The sequence below is a fragment of the Rhineura floridana genome, chromosome 1 (genome assembly GCF_030035675.1).
Source record: "Rhineura floridana isolate rRhiFlo1 chromosome 1, rRhiFlo1.hap2, whole genome shotgun sequence".
Lineage (NCBI taxonomy): Eukaryota > Metazoa > Chordata > Lepidosauria > Squamata > Rhineuridae > Rhineura > Rhineura floridana.
Genome location: NC_084480.1, coordinates 303,937,827 through 303,958,544, shown reverse-complemented (window position 1 = coordinate 303,958,544; position 20,718 = coordinate 303,937,827). Strand labels below are relative to the sequence as shown.

At 42.6% G+C, this 20,718-nt stretch overlaps 1 protein-coding gene across 1 annotated transcript in view; it reads right to left on the bottom strand.

Annotated features, from left to right (window-relative positions):
• The window catches only part of NSMCE2 (NSE2 (MMS21) homolog, SMC5-SMC6 complex SUMO ligase), a 318,295-nt gene that overhangs the window by 183,109 nt on the left and 114,468 nt on the right, over positions 1 to 20,718 (bottom strand). The window contains exon 4 of the mRNA XM_061606608.1: positions 2,811 to 2,964. Coding sequence (XP_061462592.1) covers positions 2,811 to 2,964 — 154 coding nt within the window. The remainder of the gene's footprint in view (positions 1 to 2,810; positions 2,965 to 20,718) is intronic.

The following is a 20,718-nucleotide window of genomic DNA, read 5'->3' as shown; positions in this document are numbered from 1 at the left end:
AATGAAACAAACCCTGCGACAGGGCAGTAAGGAGCTGAAAATTGAACTGAGCAAAATGACGCAGGAGCTTAAAGAAATAGGGGATCCTGTGAGAGAGGAGAATGAGATCAGAGATGAGAAAAGAAAAAATAAAGGGAAGATACAAGCCCTGGAGATTGGAACAAATGTGGAACTGGAAAAAGATCTGGAGTTTATGGATATTAGAAATAAAATCTACTGTTTGGAATTTAACGTTATCTCTGAAGAAATTAATGAAGATATTAGAGATAAAGTTATCAATGGCTTGGATAATCTTCTGGACTGGAATGATGGAGCTTGATATAGAGAAAATCTATGGAATTAACTGCAGCCATGTGACAATGGAAAAACTCTCAAGAGATGAGCCAGTGCATTTTGTAAAAAAGAAGAACACAGATATGACTTTACAACAATATTTCAGCAACTTATTCAGAATTGATGGCAAGAAAATATTTGGGATAGAGGAAATTCCCATCAGACTCTTATTATATGACTATGGCTATGACAGCAAGATTATTATGGAATACTGATAATGGAAGATTGGACACTGAAATTACTGGACTTAACAGGACTATTGAAGATGGAAGATGGAATTAATATGGATAATGGAATAATGGCTATTGAAATTATTGGACCTAACAGATTTTGATGAGATGGATTAATCGATATGTTTATTTGGACTATGATTATGACAATAAGATTATTATTATTATTAACGAGATGGATTAATCGACATGTTTATTTGGAGAAAAATTGATAGATATATTTCTTAAAGAATTGAAACCTCTCTTTGACTTTTTGTGGAAAGAATAAAGTAATGTTTATGAGATTTGATGATTAATTAAGATAACTACTAGAGGAAAGTGATTTTATAATATAATTTAAGAGACAGGATTGTTATATATTGTAGACCTACAACTGATTTGATCTGCGACAAATGGGAAGTCAACATTTTATTTTTTTGTTTAATCATTTTTGTTTTGCTTTGTTTTTTGTCTTTGAATGTTTTATGATTTTGTTTTGTATGTTTTATGAAAATTTGAATAAAAAATTATTGTAAAAAAAGAAAAAAAAGAACCACCCACCCAATCAACTTACAGATCTCCTGATAACATTGTGGAGATTTCTGAGACGTTTTCTACCATGCTCCCCCCCCAAAAAAAACAACCTTGCATGACAGGCTGGCCAAATTGATTTACCCTCCTAATTGTGCCTTGTGAACTGGGAGCGCACCCTAGGACACCCCTGGGGCTGTGCATGACAGGGGGAAATTCAATACTAGTGGACAAGATTCCCTGAAAGGCAGCTTGTTCACTAGTATTGAATTTCCCCTGTCACGCACAGCCCAAGCTGCCTTTCACGGAATCTTGTCCACCTTTTTCCAAAATGGTAGATGTCCTCCTGGGGTTGGTGGGACTGTGCAGGGGATGAGTAAAGACTAGGGGGTCGAAAGCAGGGGTAGGAAAGGGCCTAGGGATGGAAAAGAAGTTTATGAAGTACAGCGCGAAAAATTTAATCAGGAACTTTGAGCCTCAGAAATTCTTATATAGATGAGGCAGAGCCTCTGTATTTTAAAAGGTTTTTTTTTTACATTTTATGATTCCTATTAATGGTGATTTGATGATTAATAAATGCGGATTACATATTGATATTTCTTGTCTTTATTTCATTTACATTCCTAAGAATTTGGACTGGGGCCAATGACAGCTTTATAAGCTCATCAAGGGGTCAATGAACTCAGAAATTTGGGAAAACTCAGAAATTTGGGAAAGCCCAGTCAATCTTCCCACAGAGGAATCCCGAGAAGCTTACGAGAAACCCTGGAGTTCGCTGGAGCACAGCGTGAGAGCAACTAAATTAGGCCATAGGGATTGTAATATGCTGCAGTGTTACATGGTTCATATGCCCAATCTGAAAACCTGGGAACAGACACTGTAAGCATTTTCCAACAATGAAGTTCCATGATTAAAGCAAAGGTCTCTTTACGATTGCAACATATCCTGGATTGTGAAACTGGAGCAATTTGTTAGAGTGACAAAATGAAAACAGCTTACCTAATCCTTTTGTAAAAGATCCTATCAAAAAGGGAATATAGCATACTTATAAAATAAAAAAGCTCACCCTTCAAATACAAAAAAGGGATGTGAAGCAAGATTTGCAATACATATATATGCAAATAAACCCAGCACCGTGAGAGACTCGAAGAAAAATCACTGCTTATTACTTGCTGATGTACATTAAGCTGCATAAAGTGATACCTTTCATTCAGTTCTATGAAAGAAATGCAAATCACAGATTGCTCCCCAATTGCTGTCTTTTGTGTTTTAAACAATTCACTAGCAAATTGAAAAAGAAAAGAAGAAAAGGAGAACTGGGCTTCTGGAGAATAGTTTAAGTCAACCTATTCATTCAACCAGGAGTATCACAGAAATCTGTGGCACAAAGTTTAAATGGATAAGATGAACAAATGGAAAGCATAGATATTCTGTTTCACCTTAGCTCATCCTGCAGGGTCATATTGGGTTGATAGAAAAGACACAGCAGTGGAGACTGGTAGCTCCTATGTCAACAGCTCCTTGAAAGTTCAGACTAAAACCCGGAGAACATTCACTGCCCCACTGACATCGGAGCCACCAGTCTCCTCTGTGACATGGGGAGCTTGAATTTCTATCTTACTGAGAACCTAGGATTTCCCTGCTCCAGGTGCACAGCAAGAGACAGAGGTAGACAGGAGAACAGCTGTTTATACTTGTTCAGAACTTTCCAAGTGTATTGATAAAGCAAAGACTTACACTGAGTCTTCATTTGCTTGAGTTGCTCCTTAAAAAGGACAAATTTCTCATTCCTTCGCAAATCAAGGTCACTGTTTGTGCTTTCCAGGGCTTTAAACTTCTCTTCAACTACATTTTTTAAATCTGGGACTGTCTCTGGTTTGTCTCGCTTTATCTGTAAAATAAAAAAAACATGCACACAAATAAAATAAATATATAGATAGTAAATAAATAGCTGTAACCCTGTGACTCACAAAAGCACATCATGTTTCTCGACCCATTGTAAAGGGGGCAGGGGGAAGTGAGTTGAAATAGCAGTAAGTGTATGAGACTTTCCTCTGTATCTAGCTCCATCAAACTGCTATGAAATTCCAGAACTGAAAGTGGGTAGAAATGGTTGCTTATATAATGCTGCAGTTGTCATTAAAAAACTGATTACTGCATGCAGACCAGGGACCTGCATGCAAAATAGATCCTCTAACACTGAAGTTTGCTGCTACTAGATGTGGTGATGGCCACTTGCACTGGTGCCACATTCTTTCGTTGTGAATTGCAAGTCAAAGGAGCCCTTTATTCCACATGGCTGTGCAGCAAAGACGTTCCGTTGTTGGCTCCATCACTTGCTCAGTTTAGCCGTCAGCAAATGATACACGTACACACACACACCCCTTAAATCTCTTGATAGGAACCAATCATTTCTGAAATAATGACAGCACTTTGGCCAAATAACTTCTACAACAATGGGTACTCCCAGACAGTCATCTAGGCAGTTATTATCATGGTCACCCTGCAAGGTTATGTCAAAGAGCTGCTTTGGCACTCTCACATGCCAAAGCTGGACATTCCATCTGGAATATTGCACAGGTATGAAGGAACTCTCCAATATGAGGCACAGCATCAGGATCTCAAAGAAACCATATCCTGTCAGCAAGCAGTTGTCTCTTTCACAAGCCTAGCTGTAAGTACGTTAATGGATATGTAGGAATGTGGCACAACAATGAAAGGCTGGGGAACTGAAGCTGCATCCTAATGGAAGTAGAAGTTTTAGGCAAACATTTAACTGGACTGACTTTTGCACCATTTTGAGACCTGATATAATGTTGTAGCTAAGAGCACAAATCCACACAATGATCAAATCTCACCTCTACCATTAACTTACTAGATAACCTTTGACCAGCCAACTCTCTCTCTCTCAGCTAGTAATAATACTGAGATACATCATCATCATCATTATTTATTACCCGCCCTTCACCCAAGGTCCCAGGGCAAGATAGAACAATTTTAAAACACATAATCAAAACAGTTAAAAACAACCTATACACTAGAAGGTTAGTGTAAGGGTGATCAAGAACAGTGTATATGAAACATACATTCACACTGTAAGGAGTGCTATACATAACCTTGGGTTTTATCCAGTGGTGGCTTTGCCATAGTGGAAAGCACTTCCACTAATATAAGGCAGGGCACCCAATGACTGCCAATCCCCTCATCTACCGCAGCCTTCTGAGTCATATCCCTTAATGTTCAGGAGAGTCCTTCACCTCTCAGGAGGAGCTTTTCAGGGGTCACAGGGTCTGCAATGCATAAGGGAGATTGGTGAAAATCAGGTGCTCCACTTATATAAATAGAAGTCATTTCTAGTTATTTCTGCTGGTGCAAAGCCACAATTCGATACAGACTATATCATTATCATTGAAAAATGGAAATGGACTGCCTTGATCCCGACTTATGGCGACCATATGCAAAGGGATTTCATGGTAAGTGGTATTCAGAGGGGGGTTACCATTGCCTCCCTCTTAGGCTAGTCCTCCCCAGCTGGCTAGGGCTTGCTCAGCTTGCCACAGCTGGACAAGCCAGCCCCTTCTTTGTCTGCAACTGTCAGCTGGGAGGCAACTGGGCTCCTTGGGACTACGCAGCTTGCCCACGGCTGCACAGGTGGCAGGGCACATAACCCCTGAGCCACTCACTGTGGGGGTGATCTTTAGCTGGCCCTTTACGCCCAGGAGACACAAGGGGGGATTTGAACTCACAGACTCTAGACTCCCAGCCAGGCTCTCCTCCCCATTGTGCTATACCAGCTCATTATTATAATCAGGTACTCCTGAAGAAGTTATTTCTGCTGGTGCAGAACCACCATAGGACTCAACCACTTCTCATCATCATCATCGCCATCAAAATGTTGTTAATGGCAAAAACTGGTTGCAACCCTTTGGATTCAATACCCTTGAATGACAAAGCAGAGGTGATACTCTAAAAGTTCTTATCTGATTAGCAATCCCCTTACAACTCATACTGGAATATACACAGAGTTATCTGAAAGTTCTAATTATCTCAAGTGGATTAATTTATTTCAAAAGAAAAAGAGATGTGAACTGACATGAACCACTTTAGCAGCAGACACAAGACCTGGATTCCTCCACACTCAGCTTGCATGCACAAAATGGCAAAGGGAATTTAAAATGCGATTCCGTTCCAAATCACTGAAATACAAAATCTGCTCTGTTCATTTCAGTCACATTCCACTTAATGGGGCACGCACAATTAGGCATGGGAAGAAATTTGATTCAGTTCTCATTTAAATCCAAATTTATCAAATCCCCAGAGTTCCCTGAGGAGAAGGATTGACTGTAGCTCTGTGAAGGGAAGACCTGATTCACTAGAAAAGACAATAATGCTGGGGAAAACAGAAGGCAGTAGAAAAAGAGGAAGGCCAAACAAGAGATGGATTGATTCCCTAAAGGAAGCCACAGACCTGAACTTACAAGATCTGAACAGGGTGGTTCATGACAGACGCTCTTGGAGGTCACTGATTCATAGGGTCGCCATAAGTCGTAATCGACTTGAAGGCACATAACAACAACTAACAACTCTCAGTATCCTTAACAAACTACAGCTTCCAGGTTTCTAGGACTGTTTATGACAAGTGGTGTGATGCTGCTTTAAATGTACAGTCCTGATGGGGCCTAATGCAGGAAGAAGGGGTTCAAGGGGATGGAGTAACTCCCCTATGAGGAAAGGTTGTAGCATTTGGGGCTTTTTAGTTTAGAGAAAAGATATGATTACAAGACGACATGATTACAAGTGTATAAAATTATGCATAGCATAAAAAAACAGACAGAGAAAAGTTTTTCTCCCTCTCTCATAACACTAGAACTCGTGAACATTCAATGAAGCTGAATGCTGGAAGAGGCAGTGATGGCCACCAACTTGGATGACTTTAAAAGACGATAAGAATGGAGGATAAGGCTTTCAATGGCTACTAGCCATGATGATTATGCTCTGCCACCCTAGAGGCAATATGCTTCTGAAAACCAGTTGCTGCTGGTAGCCACGGAAGAGGAGAGAGCTCTTGCAACTCAGGTCCTGCTTGTGGGCTTCCCGTGGGCATCTGGTTGGCCACTGTGAGGCTAGGATGCTGGACTAGGTGGGCCACTGGCCTGATCCAGCAAGCTTTTCTTATGTTCTTAAGGGAAAAGAGTATCACCTGTTGTGATCAAGAGAGGGGAAATAATTGTTTAGTGAAGTGGATGGCAAGCGTTACCAAACAGAGAAGAAACAGATAAGAGAAGGAGGAGATTTGTAAAGTTGGGGGCAGCATATCTCCCCAATTAACTGGCAGGAGCATAAACAAACAAGCTTAAGAGTGTTCCTCCAGATGACAAGAGCCCTAAGCTTGCAAGGTAGAAGGGCTCACCAGGTGGCTTTGAACACAAGAGATATGCTAGAGCTCTGAAGGCACTTGGAACCGAAAAGGAAGGTAGGAATCTTCACACTGTCCCTCCAGAGACTAAACGCAGGAGTATTCTAAAGTGCTCTAAGAACCTTTTTGTTGAAAAGTAGAAAGTATTACAAAGTAAAAAGGTAGGACCTCCAACAGAATGTTGCAGTGTACTCACACCTCCAAGCAGGAGTGCTCTTGTGCTGCCCTGAACAAGAGCACTCCTGCTTGGAGGTTTAAGAGGATTAGACAAATTTGCATGTGTGGATCTTTACAAATACTTGAAGGATAAATTTCTTGGGTGGCATGATAAATACATCTTACAGAGGCAATAAATGCATCTTAAATAAATATGTATATATAGCACTGATAACTCCATGAATTTGTCTAATCCTCTTAAAGCTAGTTGGTGGCCTACAGTGGGAGTGAATTCCATAGTTTAACTATATATTTATTATTTATTAATTAATTTATTTATTATTTGATTTATATCCCGCCCTTCCTCCCAGCAGGAGCCCAGGGCGGCAAACAAAAGCACCGAAAACACTTTAAAACTTTATAAAAACAGACCTTAAATACATTAAAACAAAACAACGTTGAAAACATTTTATAAAAAATCTTTAAAAACATATTTTAAAAAAGGGTTAAAAACATTATAAAAAAACGTATTAACAAGCAATTCTAACACAGACACAGACTGGGATAGGTCTCAACTTAAAAAGCTTATTGAAAGAGGAAAGTCTTCAAAAGGCGCCGAAAAGATAGCAGAGATGGCGCCTGCCTAATATTCAAGGGGAGGGAATTCCACAGGGTAGGTGCAGCCACACTAAGGGTTCATTTCCTATATTGTGCAGAACGGACCTCCTGATAGGATGGTATCTGCAGGAGGCTCTCATCTGCACAGCGCAGTGATCAACTGGGTATATAAGGGGTAAGATGGTCTTTCAGGTATCGTGGTCTCGAGCTGTATAGGGCTTTGTACACCAAAACTAGAACCTTGAACTTGGCCCAGTAGCAAATGGGCAGTATTGTGTGAAGGACTTTGTTATGTCTGTCCTGAACCTTCCAACATTCAGCTTCATCAGATGCCCACATGTTCTAGTGTTATGAGAGAGGGAGAACAGGTTTCTTCATGCCATGCATAATTTATATCATTCTATCATGTCACCTCTGTAAGATGTATTTATCATGCCACCCAAGAAATTTGTCGAGTATTTGGAAAGATCCACAGATGCAAATATGAACTCAGCTGTAAAGTATGTAACAAACTTTTTTAAGGGCCAATTTAGATGGCATCTATTGGCATCTTTCTTCCAAACATGGGTGAGAAGCAACAGGCTGAAATCCATAAATCACTACCTCACACATTTATATTTTTCTCATGCTTTGGGAGCAACTTCCCCAACTGCAAAAACCTGACAAACATGTAAAGTGTGAGATACACCATCATTCATAGAAGCTCTTGATGTTAATTCCTCCCATACAGAATTATGATGAAAGCAATTGTGTCAAGAGCCATCAATGGTGAAAAATGAAAGGCAGACAGAAGGGAAAAAATGAATTTGTAATTACATCATAAGGACAAAGTATGTCTAGAAGGGAAAATCTATATAGGAAAGTATGGAATAATCTGAAACCTTTCTTTAAAAGATCAAAGATTAAAAGGAGGGAGGTATTTGGCAATAGCTTTCAAATAAATTAAAAGAATGCCAGAAAGATAAAGGAGGAATAGTTGTTCATGATATCTACCCAGGACAGAGAAACCGCTTTAAAATTACAAGAAGATAATGTTCAAACCAAACCAACAAATAAAATAAAAATCCTAATGTGGTTTAATGGCCGATCCTCAGGGGACTCAGATTCTTTGGAGGAAGCCATAACTATTTAAGAGAGCCAGTGTGGTGTAGTGGTTAAGGTCTTGGACTAGGACCTGGGAGACCAGGGTTCAAATCCCCACACAGCCATGCAGCTCACTGGGTGACCTTGGGCCAGTCACTGCCTCTCAGCCTCAGAGGAAAAAATGTAATGGACTGCCTTCAAGTCGATCCCGACTTATGGTGACCCTATGAATAGGGTTTTCATGGTAAGCGGTATTCAGAGGTGGTTTACCATTGCCTTCCTCTGAGGCTGAGAGGCAGTGACTGGCCCGAGGTCACCCAGTGAGCTTCATGGCTGTGTGGGGATTCGAACCCTAGTCTCCCAGGTCAGAGTCCAGCACCTTAACCACTACGCCACAAAGGCAATGGTAAACCACCTTTGAATACCACTTACCATGAAAACCCTATTCGTAGGGTCGCCATAAGTCAGGATTGACTTCAAGGCCATTTCCTTCCTTCCTACCTTCCTTCCATCCATCCATCATAACTATTTAAAGTGGCGTGATACTGCCTTAAATGTATAGTGCAGATGGAAGGACATTTTACTGTTTTATAAAAAATAAAATTTCCAGTACTTTTCCTGTCCCTTCCCTACCCCCTTCCAGATAAAGTCATGGGGTAATTCAAGCACTATAATCCTGCAATTCTCTCTTAGTTATCACGGAGCATCAATGAGCTTTATGCCACTTGTATTCTGACCCAAGACATCAGGTTGAGTAAACTGCTTGAATCAACCAACACCTTCTTGGCACGTTGCTTCCAAGATAGGAACATGGCAATCCACATGAGGAAAAAGGCCACGTCTATGGCAATTCTGCCAGCTAAGAAAGAAAAATATACTTCCATCAGTACCTCACCGGCATTAGCCAATCCACTTAAGAGTCACACATGGTTTTGAAACGGGTGGAGACACTGAGAGTATCCAAAACACCCTGCAAATGACACCATACTGGAAGCAGGGAGTAGTCAAAACACATAAGCAGATGGGTCAATCACCAACACTTGTTTACAGCAAAAGCAACAATGATAGCCCCTGCGGAGACAGCACCCATTCTCCACTAATATTGGACAAACATGCTTTCAAGCTATCATGTTAACCAACACTTAACGATTCTTAGTCATCATTTACCTAGAGCTTTTAAATGTGCAAAGTGATTTCCAATATTTAGCTTCGTTGTCCACTGAGCAATCCTGCGAGACACCTCACTGAACTTTCCACTCTACAGTCATCTTGTACCTACACCTTCAAAACAGCAGTCGTCCCCCACCCCCAACATGAGCTTCAGGAGTAAAGTACTTCATTTCTGTTCATGCTGCCAACTCAATGAGAAATAAACAGAATTGGCAGGCATGCAGTTCAGAAGGACTTTATGGCTGAAGTTAACGGAGGTGCGCAAGTACTTCCCAGCAGGGACAGAGAGGGTGAGAGCCAATAATTTATGCACATGAGCTACCTCTACACCATACATTTAAAGCAGCACTGCTTTAAACAGTCAAAGAATCCTAGGAACTGTCGTTTGTTAGGGGTCTCCTAACAACTCTCAGCACCCTTATTTCCCTCACAGAGCTGCAATTCCCAGAGAGGATTAACAATTCATATCTTTTCCCAGGGAACTCTGGGAATTGTATCTCTGTGAGAAGGATAGGGGTCTCCTAACTCTCAGCACCTTGAACAAACTATAGTTCCCTGGATTCTTGGGAGAAGCCATGACTGCATAATAGTACTTTAAATGTATGGAGCAGATGTGGCCCAGCTTCACATACGACTCTTTTCCTACAGGGAAGGCACTTCTGTGTATGAAAAATCATGAAACCACACACAGATTGTGATGTGAGATGTGAGCACATGTATGTACTACGCCAGTGGTTCCCAAACTTTTCCCCACAATGACCACTTAAAAATTGCTGATGGACTTGGTGGACCACTTAATGATTCTTCTGTCGCTTGCAGCAATTGCACTGCGCTGTATGGTTTTAACTGCATTGTTCCTGCTGCTTTTCTTTCTTGCATTGTATTTTATAGCATTACAAGCTGCATTCCACAGAATTCAAATTGTAATACAATGAAATAGAATGGAAGAAATAAAAAGCAATGAAATACAATTAAAAATCAGTATGAATATTTAATGCTGTGGACCACCTGGATGAAGCTTGTGGACCACTGGTGGTCTATGGACCATACTTTGACAACCTCTGTATTATGCCATATATACACACACAGTATACACTGGGAAGCTGCAGCCAGTCATAACTTCTCGGCATAGGTACGCTACGCACATACTGAAATACACATAGGTGTCACTGTCACAATCTATAGGCAGGCTTTGTTCTGCTTTCTCTTTCGAAGTTGCTTCTGTGAAAGAAAAAAACATGGCTCTAAATGAATCAGTGACTGAGTATCGGTGCTAGGATTTTATATACTAACTCATCATTAGGAATACACACCCACCCACCCACCCATAAGAGCTTTATGAGTTTGGGGCTGCTTCCTCTATTAAGAACATAAGAGCCTGCTGGATCAGGCCAGTGGCCCATCTAGCCCAGCATCCTGTTCTCATAATGGTCAACCAGTTGCCCATGGGAAACCTGCAAGCAGGACCTGAGTGCCAAGAGCACTTTCCCCTCCTGCAGTTTCCAGCAACTGGAATTCAGACATAGCTTCTGAGAAGGAAAATCATAACATGGCCTCAAGTAAATCAGTGGCTGACTATTTGTACTAGGACTTTACATACTATCTCTAGGAATACACACAGTGGAGGCTGGCAACTACTGGGATTGGCAAAGCGGAAGCCAGGGAGGCCCAAAGCAGGTGCAGGCAGAGCCAAAGCCAGTAATAGGCAGAGCCAACTAATCCTACTTTTGTCCCCATCCTCTTCCCTGCCAAATTCTACTGAGGCAATACCGAGATTAAGGAGGAAGAAGCTGACAGCCAGAGCCGCTGCCACCCCACCCCGCTGACTAGCTGTAAGTAAGGCAGGCAGGTAGGGGGCAAGCTGAGGGCAGACTGTGCTTGGTGGGGCAGTGCCCCATTTGCCCTAATGGACCAGCCTCCACTGAAAACACACACAACCACTTTAGTGTTTACTGGCCCTTCATTCATTCATTCATTCATTCATTTATTGTACTTATATACCGCCCCATAGCCGAAGCTCTCTGGGCGGTTTACAGTAACCACGGATAACTGGCTCCAGCCAAGCTCTCTGGAACAGGCCTGAATGTTTACTATTATTATTTTATTTATTAAATTTACATCCCACACACCCTCCCAGAAAGAGCCTAGGCCTGCAGGCCAAAGGGAAGAAGGAAGTGAGAAATTGCGTCAGAGGCACTGAGGAGACTACTAGGGAATATGGAAGCAGGCTGAAGGAGAGTTTTCTACCTTTCCTGGATACAAGTATATATGGTGTGCTGTGAGGGGGGTGAAGAAGACTCTTATATGAAAGACAGCCGCTCCCGTGCATCTCCTCCCATTCACAGGCAGAGGTTATAAGTGTGTAGGAGGGAGGTGGTATTATTCAGAGAACACATTCCTCGGGATTTGAGAAGGCCGCCTGGCTCTTTCCGAGATGCTCTGTGAGGAGATCATAATGAATCAGGAGCTGCAGGCCTGGTCTGCAACGTTCCATTCAGAAACTATTTGGCCACTTCTTCTAGTGTAGCCTTCTCCAACCTGGTGCCCTCCAGATGTTTTAGACTACAGCTCCCATCAGCCCCAGCCAGCACAACTGTGCACCAGGTTAGAAAAGGCTGGTTCTAGAGCATCACAAAAGGAACATCTAATTATCCCCAGATAAGATTAGATTAAAGCACAATTATACTACTTTAAACAGTCATGGCTTCCCCCAAAGAATCCTGGGAACTGTAGTTTGTTACGAGTGCTGAGAGGAGACCCCCATTCCTCTCACAAAGCTACAGTTCCCAGAGTCCACTTGAAGAGTGGTTGTTTGCTAAACTACTCTTCTGCGGCTGTGGCCAGTGTGGTGTGTTTGTGTGTGTGTGTGTAAGAGAGACAGAAGGTTTAATGTATGTGGCTGACTCACTTTGTACAAACACATGTACAGCCGCCTGTGGCTGCTTATCATGTTTTCTGATAAAATAGCTGTTATTGTACCTACCACGAAATTGCCTCTTATGCTTTATATTAATGGTGTGATTCATAACTGGATTAGTCAGAACAATTTACAGTTTTAGGACAGGGTGGAGAAATATGCTATCCTATGTTTTAATTTTTGACGGAAGCCATTTCTTTCTTTCTTTCTTTCTTTCTTTCTTTCTTTCTTTCTTTCTTTCTTTCTGGATTTCTTGCTCACATGACCACTATTCAGGGAGGACACAGGAGCTATCTCTATTACACATATGTTTCAGACAGCACTGAGATTATTTCTCTGGAGCACATATATTCCACACAAGTACATGGGCCTATGCACTAGCTAAGAGCACACTAATTCCTTTACCCCAAATAGAAAAGCTATGCATACGTTTTATAGGTAAACTGGTAACATCGCCATTACTGTTATTACCTTTTATAGAACAGGAACAGATTAAAGATGCAAGGAAATGAATATTGGTCATTCCACATGCTTTAACATATTGGACATGATTTACCCCCCAAAAAAGGGTTTTTTTAAAAATAGCACTTTATAGTACCACTAGTTTTAGTGGGAAATGAAGCAAGTACGATCCCAATCCTATACAAACTTGCTTGGAAGCAAGCCTTTTTAAACTCAGTGGCCCTTACCTCTGAGTAAACATGCACAGGACTGCCATGTATGCAAATCTCTCCCAAAATCAGTGAGATAGGCTAATGCAGGCTAGAAGGGCATTACAGGTTTGAAAACACCATTTCTCAACATAGCTTTGATAAGCCGGGGTAACAATTCTTTTGTTTATGTGTGAAGCATTTCAAATATTATGGAAGAAGAAATGTGGAAGAAACCATCACCCCAAAAGGAGTCACCACAAGGGGGTGTGGGACTTCTTTGGAGCAGATTCTGGAGATGTGCTGGGGGCTGCAGGGGGAAGGAGAGGAAGAAAAAGTCCTATTATGAGAGTGGAAGCCCACTCACACAATGCCGGATATTTCCATAAATTAGCATACACAAATTTAATGCAAAAAACCTGTGCCGGCTTTTGCAGTGATGCATTTCCTCTTTTTTAGTGAGGCCAAGTCACCACCCTGCTGGACTGCAGAAGTGATGCTGCTTAGGTGGTTACTGTTCAAGACTGCATCTTTCCCCAAAGGCATACAGAGGCATTCACTGCTCTCTCTTCAGAAACTTTTTTGCACTGTAAGGGGCCTTTTTCAATTGGGCTGTGCAGGAATTACTGGTCTGATAGCATCTGAAGCAGAAGCACTGCAAAAGCAAAGGCATTTGAGTGGATCTGATTGGCTTCTTGGAAAGCAGGCTGATGAGAGCCCCTGTGTAAAACCAGAATGACAGTATAATAAAAGAAAATTAAAACTGCTATCCAACATGCTTGTTTTACTTAAAATAAAAGACCATTTATAGAAATGGTCGAGACTCAGTACATAGAGACAGTAATCATTATAATTATGTTTGCTGGTTCCTGCTAATTGAAAAGGAAGATTTTTTTCTTTTCCTTTGCTGATGCTAGGTAACATAATTGAGGAAGTTATGCATTCATCACTCTTGTTTTCAGACCCTTATATTATCTAAAGGCTTTTTAAAAAAAATTAAAAATATCTAGCTGGTTCTTTAAACACACACACAGACAATGAATGGCAATGGCTAGCTCTTAATATATCAAACGCAATAATAATTACTGCAATGTTATTGTTAGCTAGCTAAGAAAGAAGCCTGTTCTTTTTTCCTCCATTGCCTCATTTGCAAGAGTAAATGGGATTACTCAAACTACTGCACTGTTCAAAAGTATCAATATACATTATCAATATACGTCTTGAGGACCTTGCGGTACAGACATCCAACCAGCCCACCTGGAACTATTGTGACCTCAGAACTACAAGGAATCATTTGCAACTGCTAGAAAAACTGTGGCAATCTTCTGCATATAGAACGCAATCAAAAGAAGCCACTGGCACGCCAATTCTATCATTTGAGCCAGCACATTCAGGGATGGGGAACCCTTCAGATGTTGTTGGACTCCAACTCCCATCAGCACCATCCAGCACAGCCAATGGTCAAGAATGATGGGAGATGGAGCCCAACAATTTCTGGAAGGACACAGGTTCTTAATCCCTGTTCTCAAGGCACCATCCTGCCTTTCCGTGAAGATGCTCAGGGCAGCCTACATCCCTCCCACCCATATTTTGGGAGGGTGCCCCCTCACATTCCATTCTTTTTCTTTTACTACATTCCCATTGTTATCTACAGACTCCATTCTTTTTCTTTTACTACATTTCCATTGTTATCTACAGACTCTCATCTTTTTTATCAACATCAATCACAAGGACCCTGGCAACTAACTTAGAGGTTTTAATGTTTCTGTCAGCAAAAACTTTGTTCCACAAAAAAGGAAGTCAGATCAAAATACAGCATCTATTTCCTGGGAGAAAATACAAGAAGGAGAATCCTATTCCTAGAACTGGAAGTACCTAAAGCCACCCAGTTACTATATGGAACTTCAAAAGAAAAGAAAACTACACAGAGGAACTATATCCTAATACATAACTCAAAAAGAGACTAGCAAAATCAAGAAAACGCCGACTGATACAAAAGTGAAAATCCAGAAATGTGCATCTTCCCTTCCCCAGCCCCCTAATATTTGACTTATTTCTTGAAACTGGAAAACTGCCTTGGGGGCTGTCAAGAGCAAGACTGGCACAGGGAGAGGCTGCTTGGCCCTTTACCAATGGGCCATTTTTCCACTCAAAGCACACAATGGGGCTATTTTCCCACCCATGGGGTTGTGCAAGATATGGGTTCCACATATAAGGTTTTACAATTTTTAGTGGACAAGCAGCAGGAAGGGAAGGGGGGGAACTGCACCCCCCTCCTCTCAGCAGCTTTCCCACCTTCCAAGGAAATAAACTTTTTTTCAGAGAAAAGGATGTGCATAGTGTGCAGTTTTGAGCAGCCAAACGGTGGGAAAGGAAAAGGTTGAGCTGCCTTCCCCACCACTTTTCTATAATCAACTGCAGCCCCCTGAGTTGCATTTCAATTCGGGGGGTGGGGGTGGGACAACGGCTGTGGAACACAATCAGCAACTGCATGCAATATGTCTTAACAAAATACATTATTACCTATTTGTCTCTTCAGTTTAGCTTCCAGAGTGACAACAGTTAAGTTGCTTACTGCTTTTTAGTCATTTGGGGCATGATGCCTCAAGAGCTAAATAAATTCAAAGACTGGACAGGTTGAGACAACCTTGCCGGGTCTCTCAATGGAGGCAAAAACAAACAATTGGCCTGTATCACGTTGTCATGACAAAGGAAGAGATGGCCACCTGCCTAAGCGTTTGTATAGCTTCCAAAGACGCACACAAAGAAAGTATTTGCTTGATGGACCCTGGTGGTTGGTTGATGTTCATAGAGCAAGGAATGAAGGCACACCTACTAGCCCCCCCCCGGGGGGGGGCAGAAGGGAGAGACAGACTTTGTGCAACTGGCTGGCAACAGCCATGCTTAGGAGCTGGAACAGTAGGCTCTTGCTTTGGAGAAACTGGTACTGCTTTTAAGAAAGTAGTCAACCTAGAAAGCTGCATTAGACCAACTCAAACTATTGTTCCATCTAGTTCAGCACTGTCAACACTGACTGTCAGCAGCTCTCCAGGGTTTCAGACAAGGGACATTTCCAGCCCTACTTGGAGATTCCAAGGATTGAACCTGGGACCTTCTGCATGCAAATCAGATGCTCGACCACTGATGTAGTGCCCTTTCCCTAAGTAAAAAAAGGCCTTGCTGAACCAAATCAAAAAGGTCCATTAGTCAAGCATCTTACTTGCCATACTGGCTAACCAGGTGCTTCTACAAAGTCTACAAGCAGGGCAGCCACTCTCCTGCTGCTGCTAGCAATTTGTATTTAATGGCATAGTCTCAAACCATGCCAAAGTATACATTGGCAGACCTATCCTCTGTGAATTTGTCTAATCCCCCTTTAAAGCCATTTATATTATTATCTCAGATGTTACGCTGACTGCCTGGAAGCTGATTGGATCCACACTGGCTTGTGCTGCAGCTTCAGATGCTGCTAGGCTATCCAGTGAGTCCGTCGATAGGCCAATTGAAAAAGCCCTCCCTAGACTAAAACAGTATGGTAATAGAAGGATTTGGAAACAGAGCAATGAATGCATATGTAACCCTCTGACACAGTCTTGAACAGCAGCCACCTAAAAGAAGAAGCAGAACCACTGCACACAATCCAGTAGATTGACCACCTCTGCATCACCAAAACAGGGTCAAAAATCTGCATAACATTTGCATACAGTTATATGTGCAGGTGCAAATTTATCAATAATTGCTGTAATTTAAATAAAAATTCAGTACATCTCAGTAGAGCGGGCAAGAGTATCAGCAGGTGCTAAATGGTAATGGTCAACTTCAAGGCCCTTGGTCTCCCTTCTTACAGCTCTTTATCTTCAACTAGAGGACTCCTTCCAACAGAGGACAGGCTGTCAAGTAAGGTACAGGGACATCAAGCCAAGGTGCCTCACTGCTGAAAATGAGAAATGGGCAAACCCACATATTCCTTAGGAGTGTTACAAAATAAAATATATTACAAATTAAATATATTTTCATTGAAGGAGCACTATAAAATATTGGGTCTTGGGTGCTTTTAAAAAAAATATCATAGAACTATTATTTCAGCATTTTATTTCTCAAGGATTCCTTGCAAAACTGTAGCGCCACTTGACATATGCATTTGTTTCATGCCCAGGGCAAAGTCAAAAAGTCTCCTCATGCAATCATTAATTTATTTATATTTGGATAACCATTATTTCACAGGGAGGAGAAAGAGAAATCATGGGAGCAAAGCAAATTTGCAAGCTGAGTCACACGTGGCCTTTCTGAATCATCTGAGAACTAAATCTTTGATGTGACTCATCTCTGTTAACTGAAATCAGGCTGCAAAGTTTCTGTTCAAAAAAAAGGAAAAAGAACCTTCACCAACTAAAAACACTTATTTTTTTCCTTCTTTCCTCTTTTCTTGAAGTACCAGCTAAAAATTCCAGCAACAGAATAGCGTAAAGCTGGTTTGCGGTGTACAAAATAAAGCAAGGGGTTTGAGAATGGGAAGCTAAAAGGATAATGAATCAGACAAGCAGCTGGATTTCTACTGGCTTGAAAGCAGCTCCACTAAAGCCAGAATCACCCCAGGGCTAACATCTGATTCGGGAGACTGAGCACCACTCCACATCATGGCTGGAGGGCTGGAACCTTGGTTGAGCAACAACCTCCCAGACGATTGGGAAACACCAAATGAGGCACGTTTGTGGGAGTGGACCCACACATATGACACACTACTTGAGCAAACTGAGCCTTCACGGGGGAACCTGAATGTCAGCATATTGACACTGACATGGTAGCCAGCCTGCAGGGATAGTGTAACAGCTTGGGAAAATAATCAAAGGTGTACAGCAGCCTTTCCAAACCAGTGTGCCTCCAGATGTTGTTGGACTACAACTCCCATCAGCCTCAGCCAGCATTGCCAATGGTCAGGAAAGATGGGAATTGTGGTCCAACAACATCTGGAGGCACACCGGTTGGGAAAGGCTGGTGTACAGCATACCCAAGATCTGGTTCACAGTAGTCACAACTAAAGCATTACCCCTAATTAAACGCACATGCTTGTTTTCTTTGCCTATGTGATCATTTTGCTCAGGAAGTTATCTGAACAAGATTGGACCAAACTGGGTTTTTGTCAATGCACTCTTGGTGAAGCCAGGAGGACTCCAGAAAAGCTGGAAGAATACCTATGGTTTACACACTGTGTTTTTGAAAGGGTAGATGTTACCCCAAGTAGTAAGCCCTTAACCCTCCCCCACTGACACAAAACCAAAACACACGGCACTGTATTCTCCTTATCCTTGTCATTCTCCCCCCTCCCTTCTCCTCCTAACTCTAGGAGAGAACCAGGTTGAGGAAGGGTGAACTAAGATCTAAACTGCACCTGACAATGTGAGAGCCTGTGTGGCGTAGTGGTTAAGTTGTTGGAGATCAGGGTTCAAATCCCCACACAGCCATGAAACTCACTGGGTGACCTTGGGCCAGTCACTGCCTCTCAGCCTCATGAAAACCCTATTCATAGGGTCGCCATAAGTCGGAAGCAACTTCAAGGTAGTACATTTACATTTTTAACTTAAAAAAAAAATTAAAAGCAGCCAAGAAGGCTGCAAACTAACATAGGGGAAAGAGAGCTTAAATATTACCCTTCCTGCAATTTCTTGCTGAAAAGCACCCCAGCTGATTTTAAACCAACAAAAAAGAAAATATACAAATACCCTTGCGGGGTTTTTCAAAAATCCATCACATTGCCCTACCCACAGTGGAGGTCAAACATCCTACCCACACAGGGATAATTTTCTGTATTTGTTCATTCAATGCAGAGTACCTGCACATCTGCTGTGTTGCAGAGGATTCTGGGAAGCCTGGTTGGTTCCAATTGGCCAAGGGAACTGAGAGTGCTCTCTTACACAGAGAATGCTCCTTAGGGGAAGGGCTGTAGCTCAGGGATAGAGGATCTGATTTGCATGCAGAAGCTCCCAGGTTTAATCTGCAATCGCATCTCCAGGAAGGGCTGGGAAAGACCCTTGTCTAAAGCCTGGGAGACTTGCTGCCAGTCAGTGTCAACAATGCTGAGCTAAATGGGCCAATGGTCTGACTTAATATAAGGTATGACCCTAGAAGGGGGAGGCAAATGGCCAACACCAGTATGCTCCAGTAATTTGGTCAGACGGCCGTCAGGTGAGCAGCGCAGCCCTACCATGCTGTCCTCTGCTGGCAGACATGCAGCCTGAGCAGAATGCATTATGGTCCCAGTGCATTTGTATGACCATCCATTCCTCCATAAGAAAGAGATTTTAGTATTTCTCAAAAAGAGCTTTATTGGTGGCTTCCTGCCACACAATCAGCCATATTCTTAGTGCCCTCTTTCTCCCCCATCTTTTCTCTTCCACTGCTGAGAGCTGCCAATGACAAACATCTCAAAACTCAAACTCATAGTTAACAGAATGCACATGACTACAACCACCACGCTGAAGCTAAGCAGGAATGCGTCTGGTCAGGGCTTCCATGGGAGATTCCCTGAAAGTGTTGTGCCTGGAGCATGACATATAGTCCCAGTCCCAGATTTTGGAGAACCTTGGGCAAGCTGCCCTCAGTGCTGCCATGCCATGCCACTTCCTCTAGTGGCTTGGTGGGCAGACTACCTGCAGAGCCACCATGGCTCTGATCTATCTCCAGTGTCAGTCAGTTTGAATACCAGTTGCTCGGAAAGCACTCTTACGCTCAGCTTCTTGCAGACTTCCCATAGGCATCTGGTTGCCCGCTGTGGGCACAGCATAGAATCACAGAATAGTAGAGTTGGAAGGGGCCTATAAGGCCATCAAGTCCAACCCCCTGCACAATGCAGAAATCCAAATCAAAGCATTCCCGACAGATGGCTGTCCAGCTGCCTCTTGAATGCCTCCAGAGAGCCCGCTACCTCTCTAGGTAATTGATTCCATTGTCATATGGCTCTAACAGTTAGGAGGTTTTTCCTGATGTCCAGTCGAAATCTGGCTTCCTGCAACTTAAACCCATTATTCCGTGTCCTGCACTCTGGAATGATCGAGAAGAGATCCCGGCCCTCCTCTGTGTGGCAACCTTTCATGTACTTGAAGAGTGCTATCATATCTCCCCCCAGGCTTCTCTTCTCCAGGCTAAACATGCCCAGCTCTTTCAGTCTCTCCTCATAGGGCTTGGTTTCTAGTCCCCTGATCATCCTTGTTGCCTTCCTCTGAACCTATTCCAGTTTGTCTGCATACTGGACTAAATGGGCCATTGACCTGGTCCAGCAGCAGGGCTCTTCTCATGTTCTTAGGCCTGCTCATCATGGTGGCACCTAGCAGAGCCCCAGGCTTATGTGGTGCACCTGTGTACATTGGCACTGCCAACTTACTCATGTTCACCCTACCGCTGAGATACATACATTGGGGTGGGGTCAGAATAATGAAGATGGTGGGGTACACCATGTGGACCTAGAGCTCCACTGTGCACCCCAGTCTGTGCGAGCTGCACATCTCCTTACCCCTTTTGCTGGTGCCTGCCTGCTGCTTACTAGCTGGGAGTACCAAGCAGAGTTATAGGTTCACCTGCCTGACCAACACTAGCCCTGCCCTGTCATAATTAAGATGACAGGGCTGGCAAGTTCTGGCA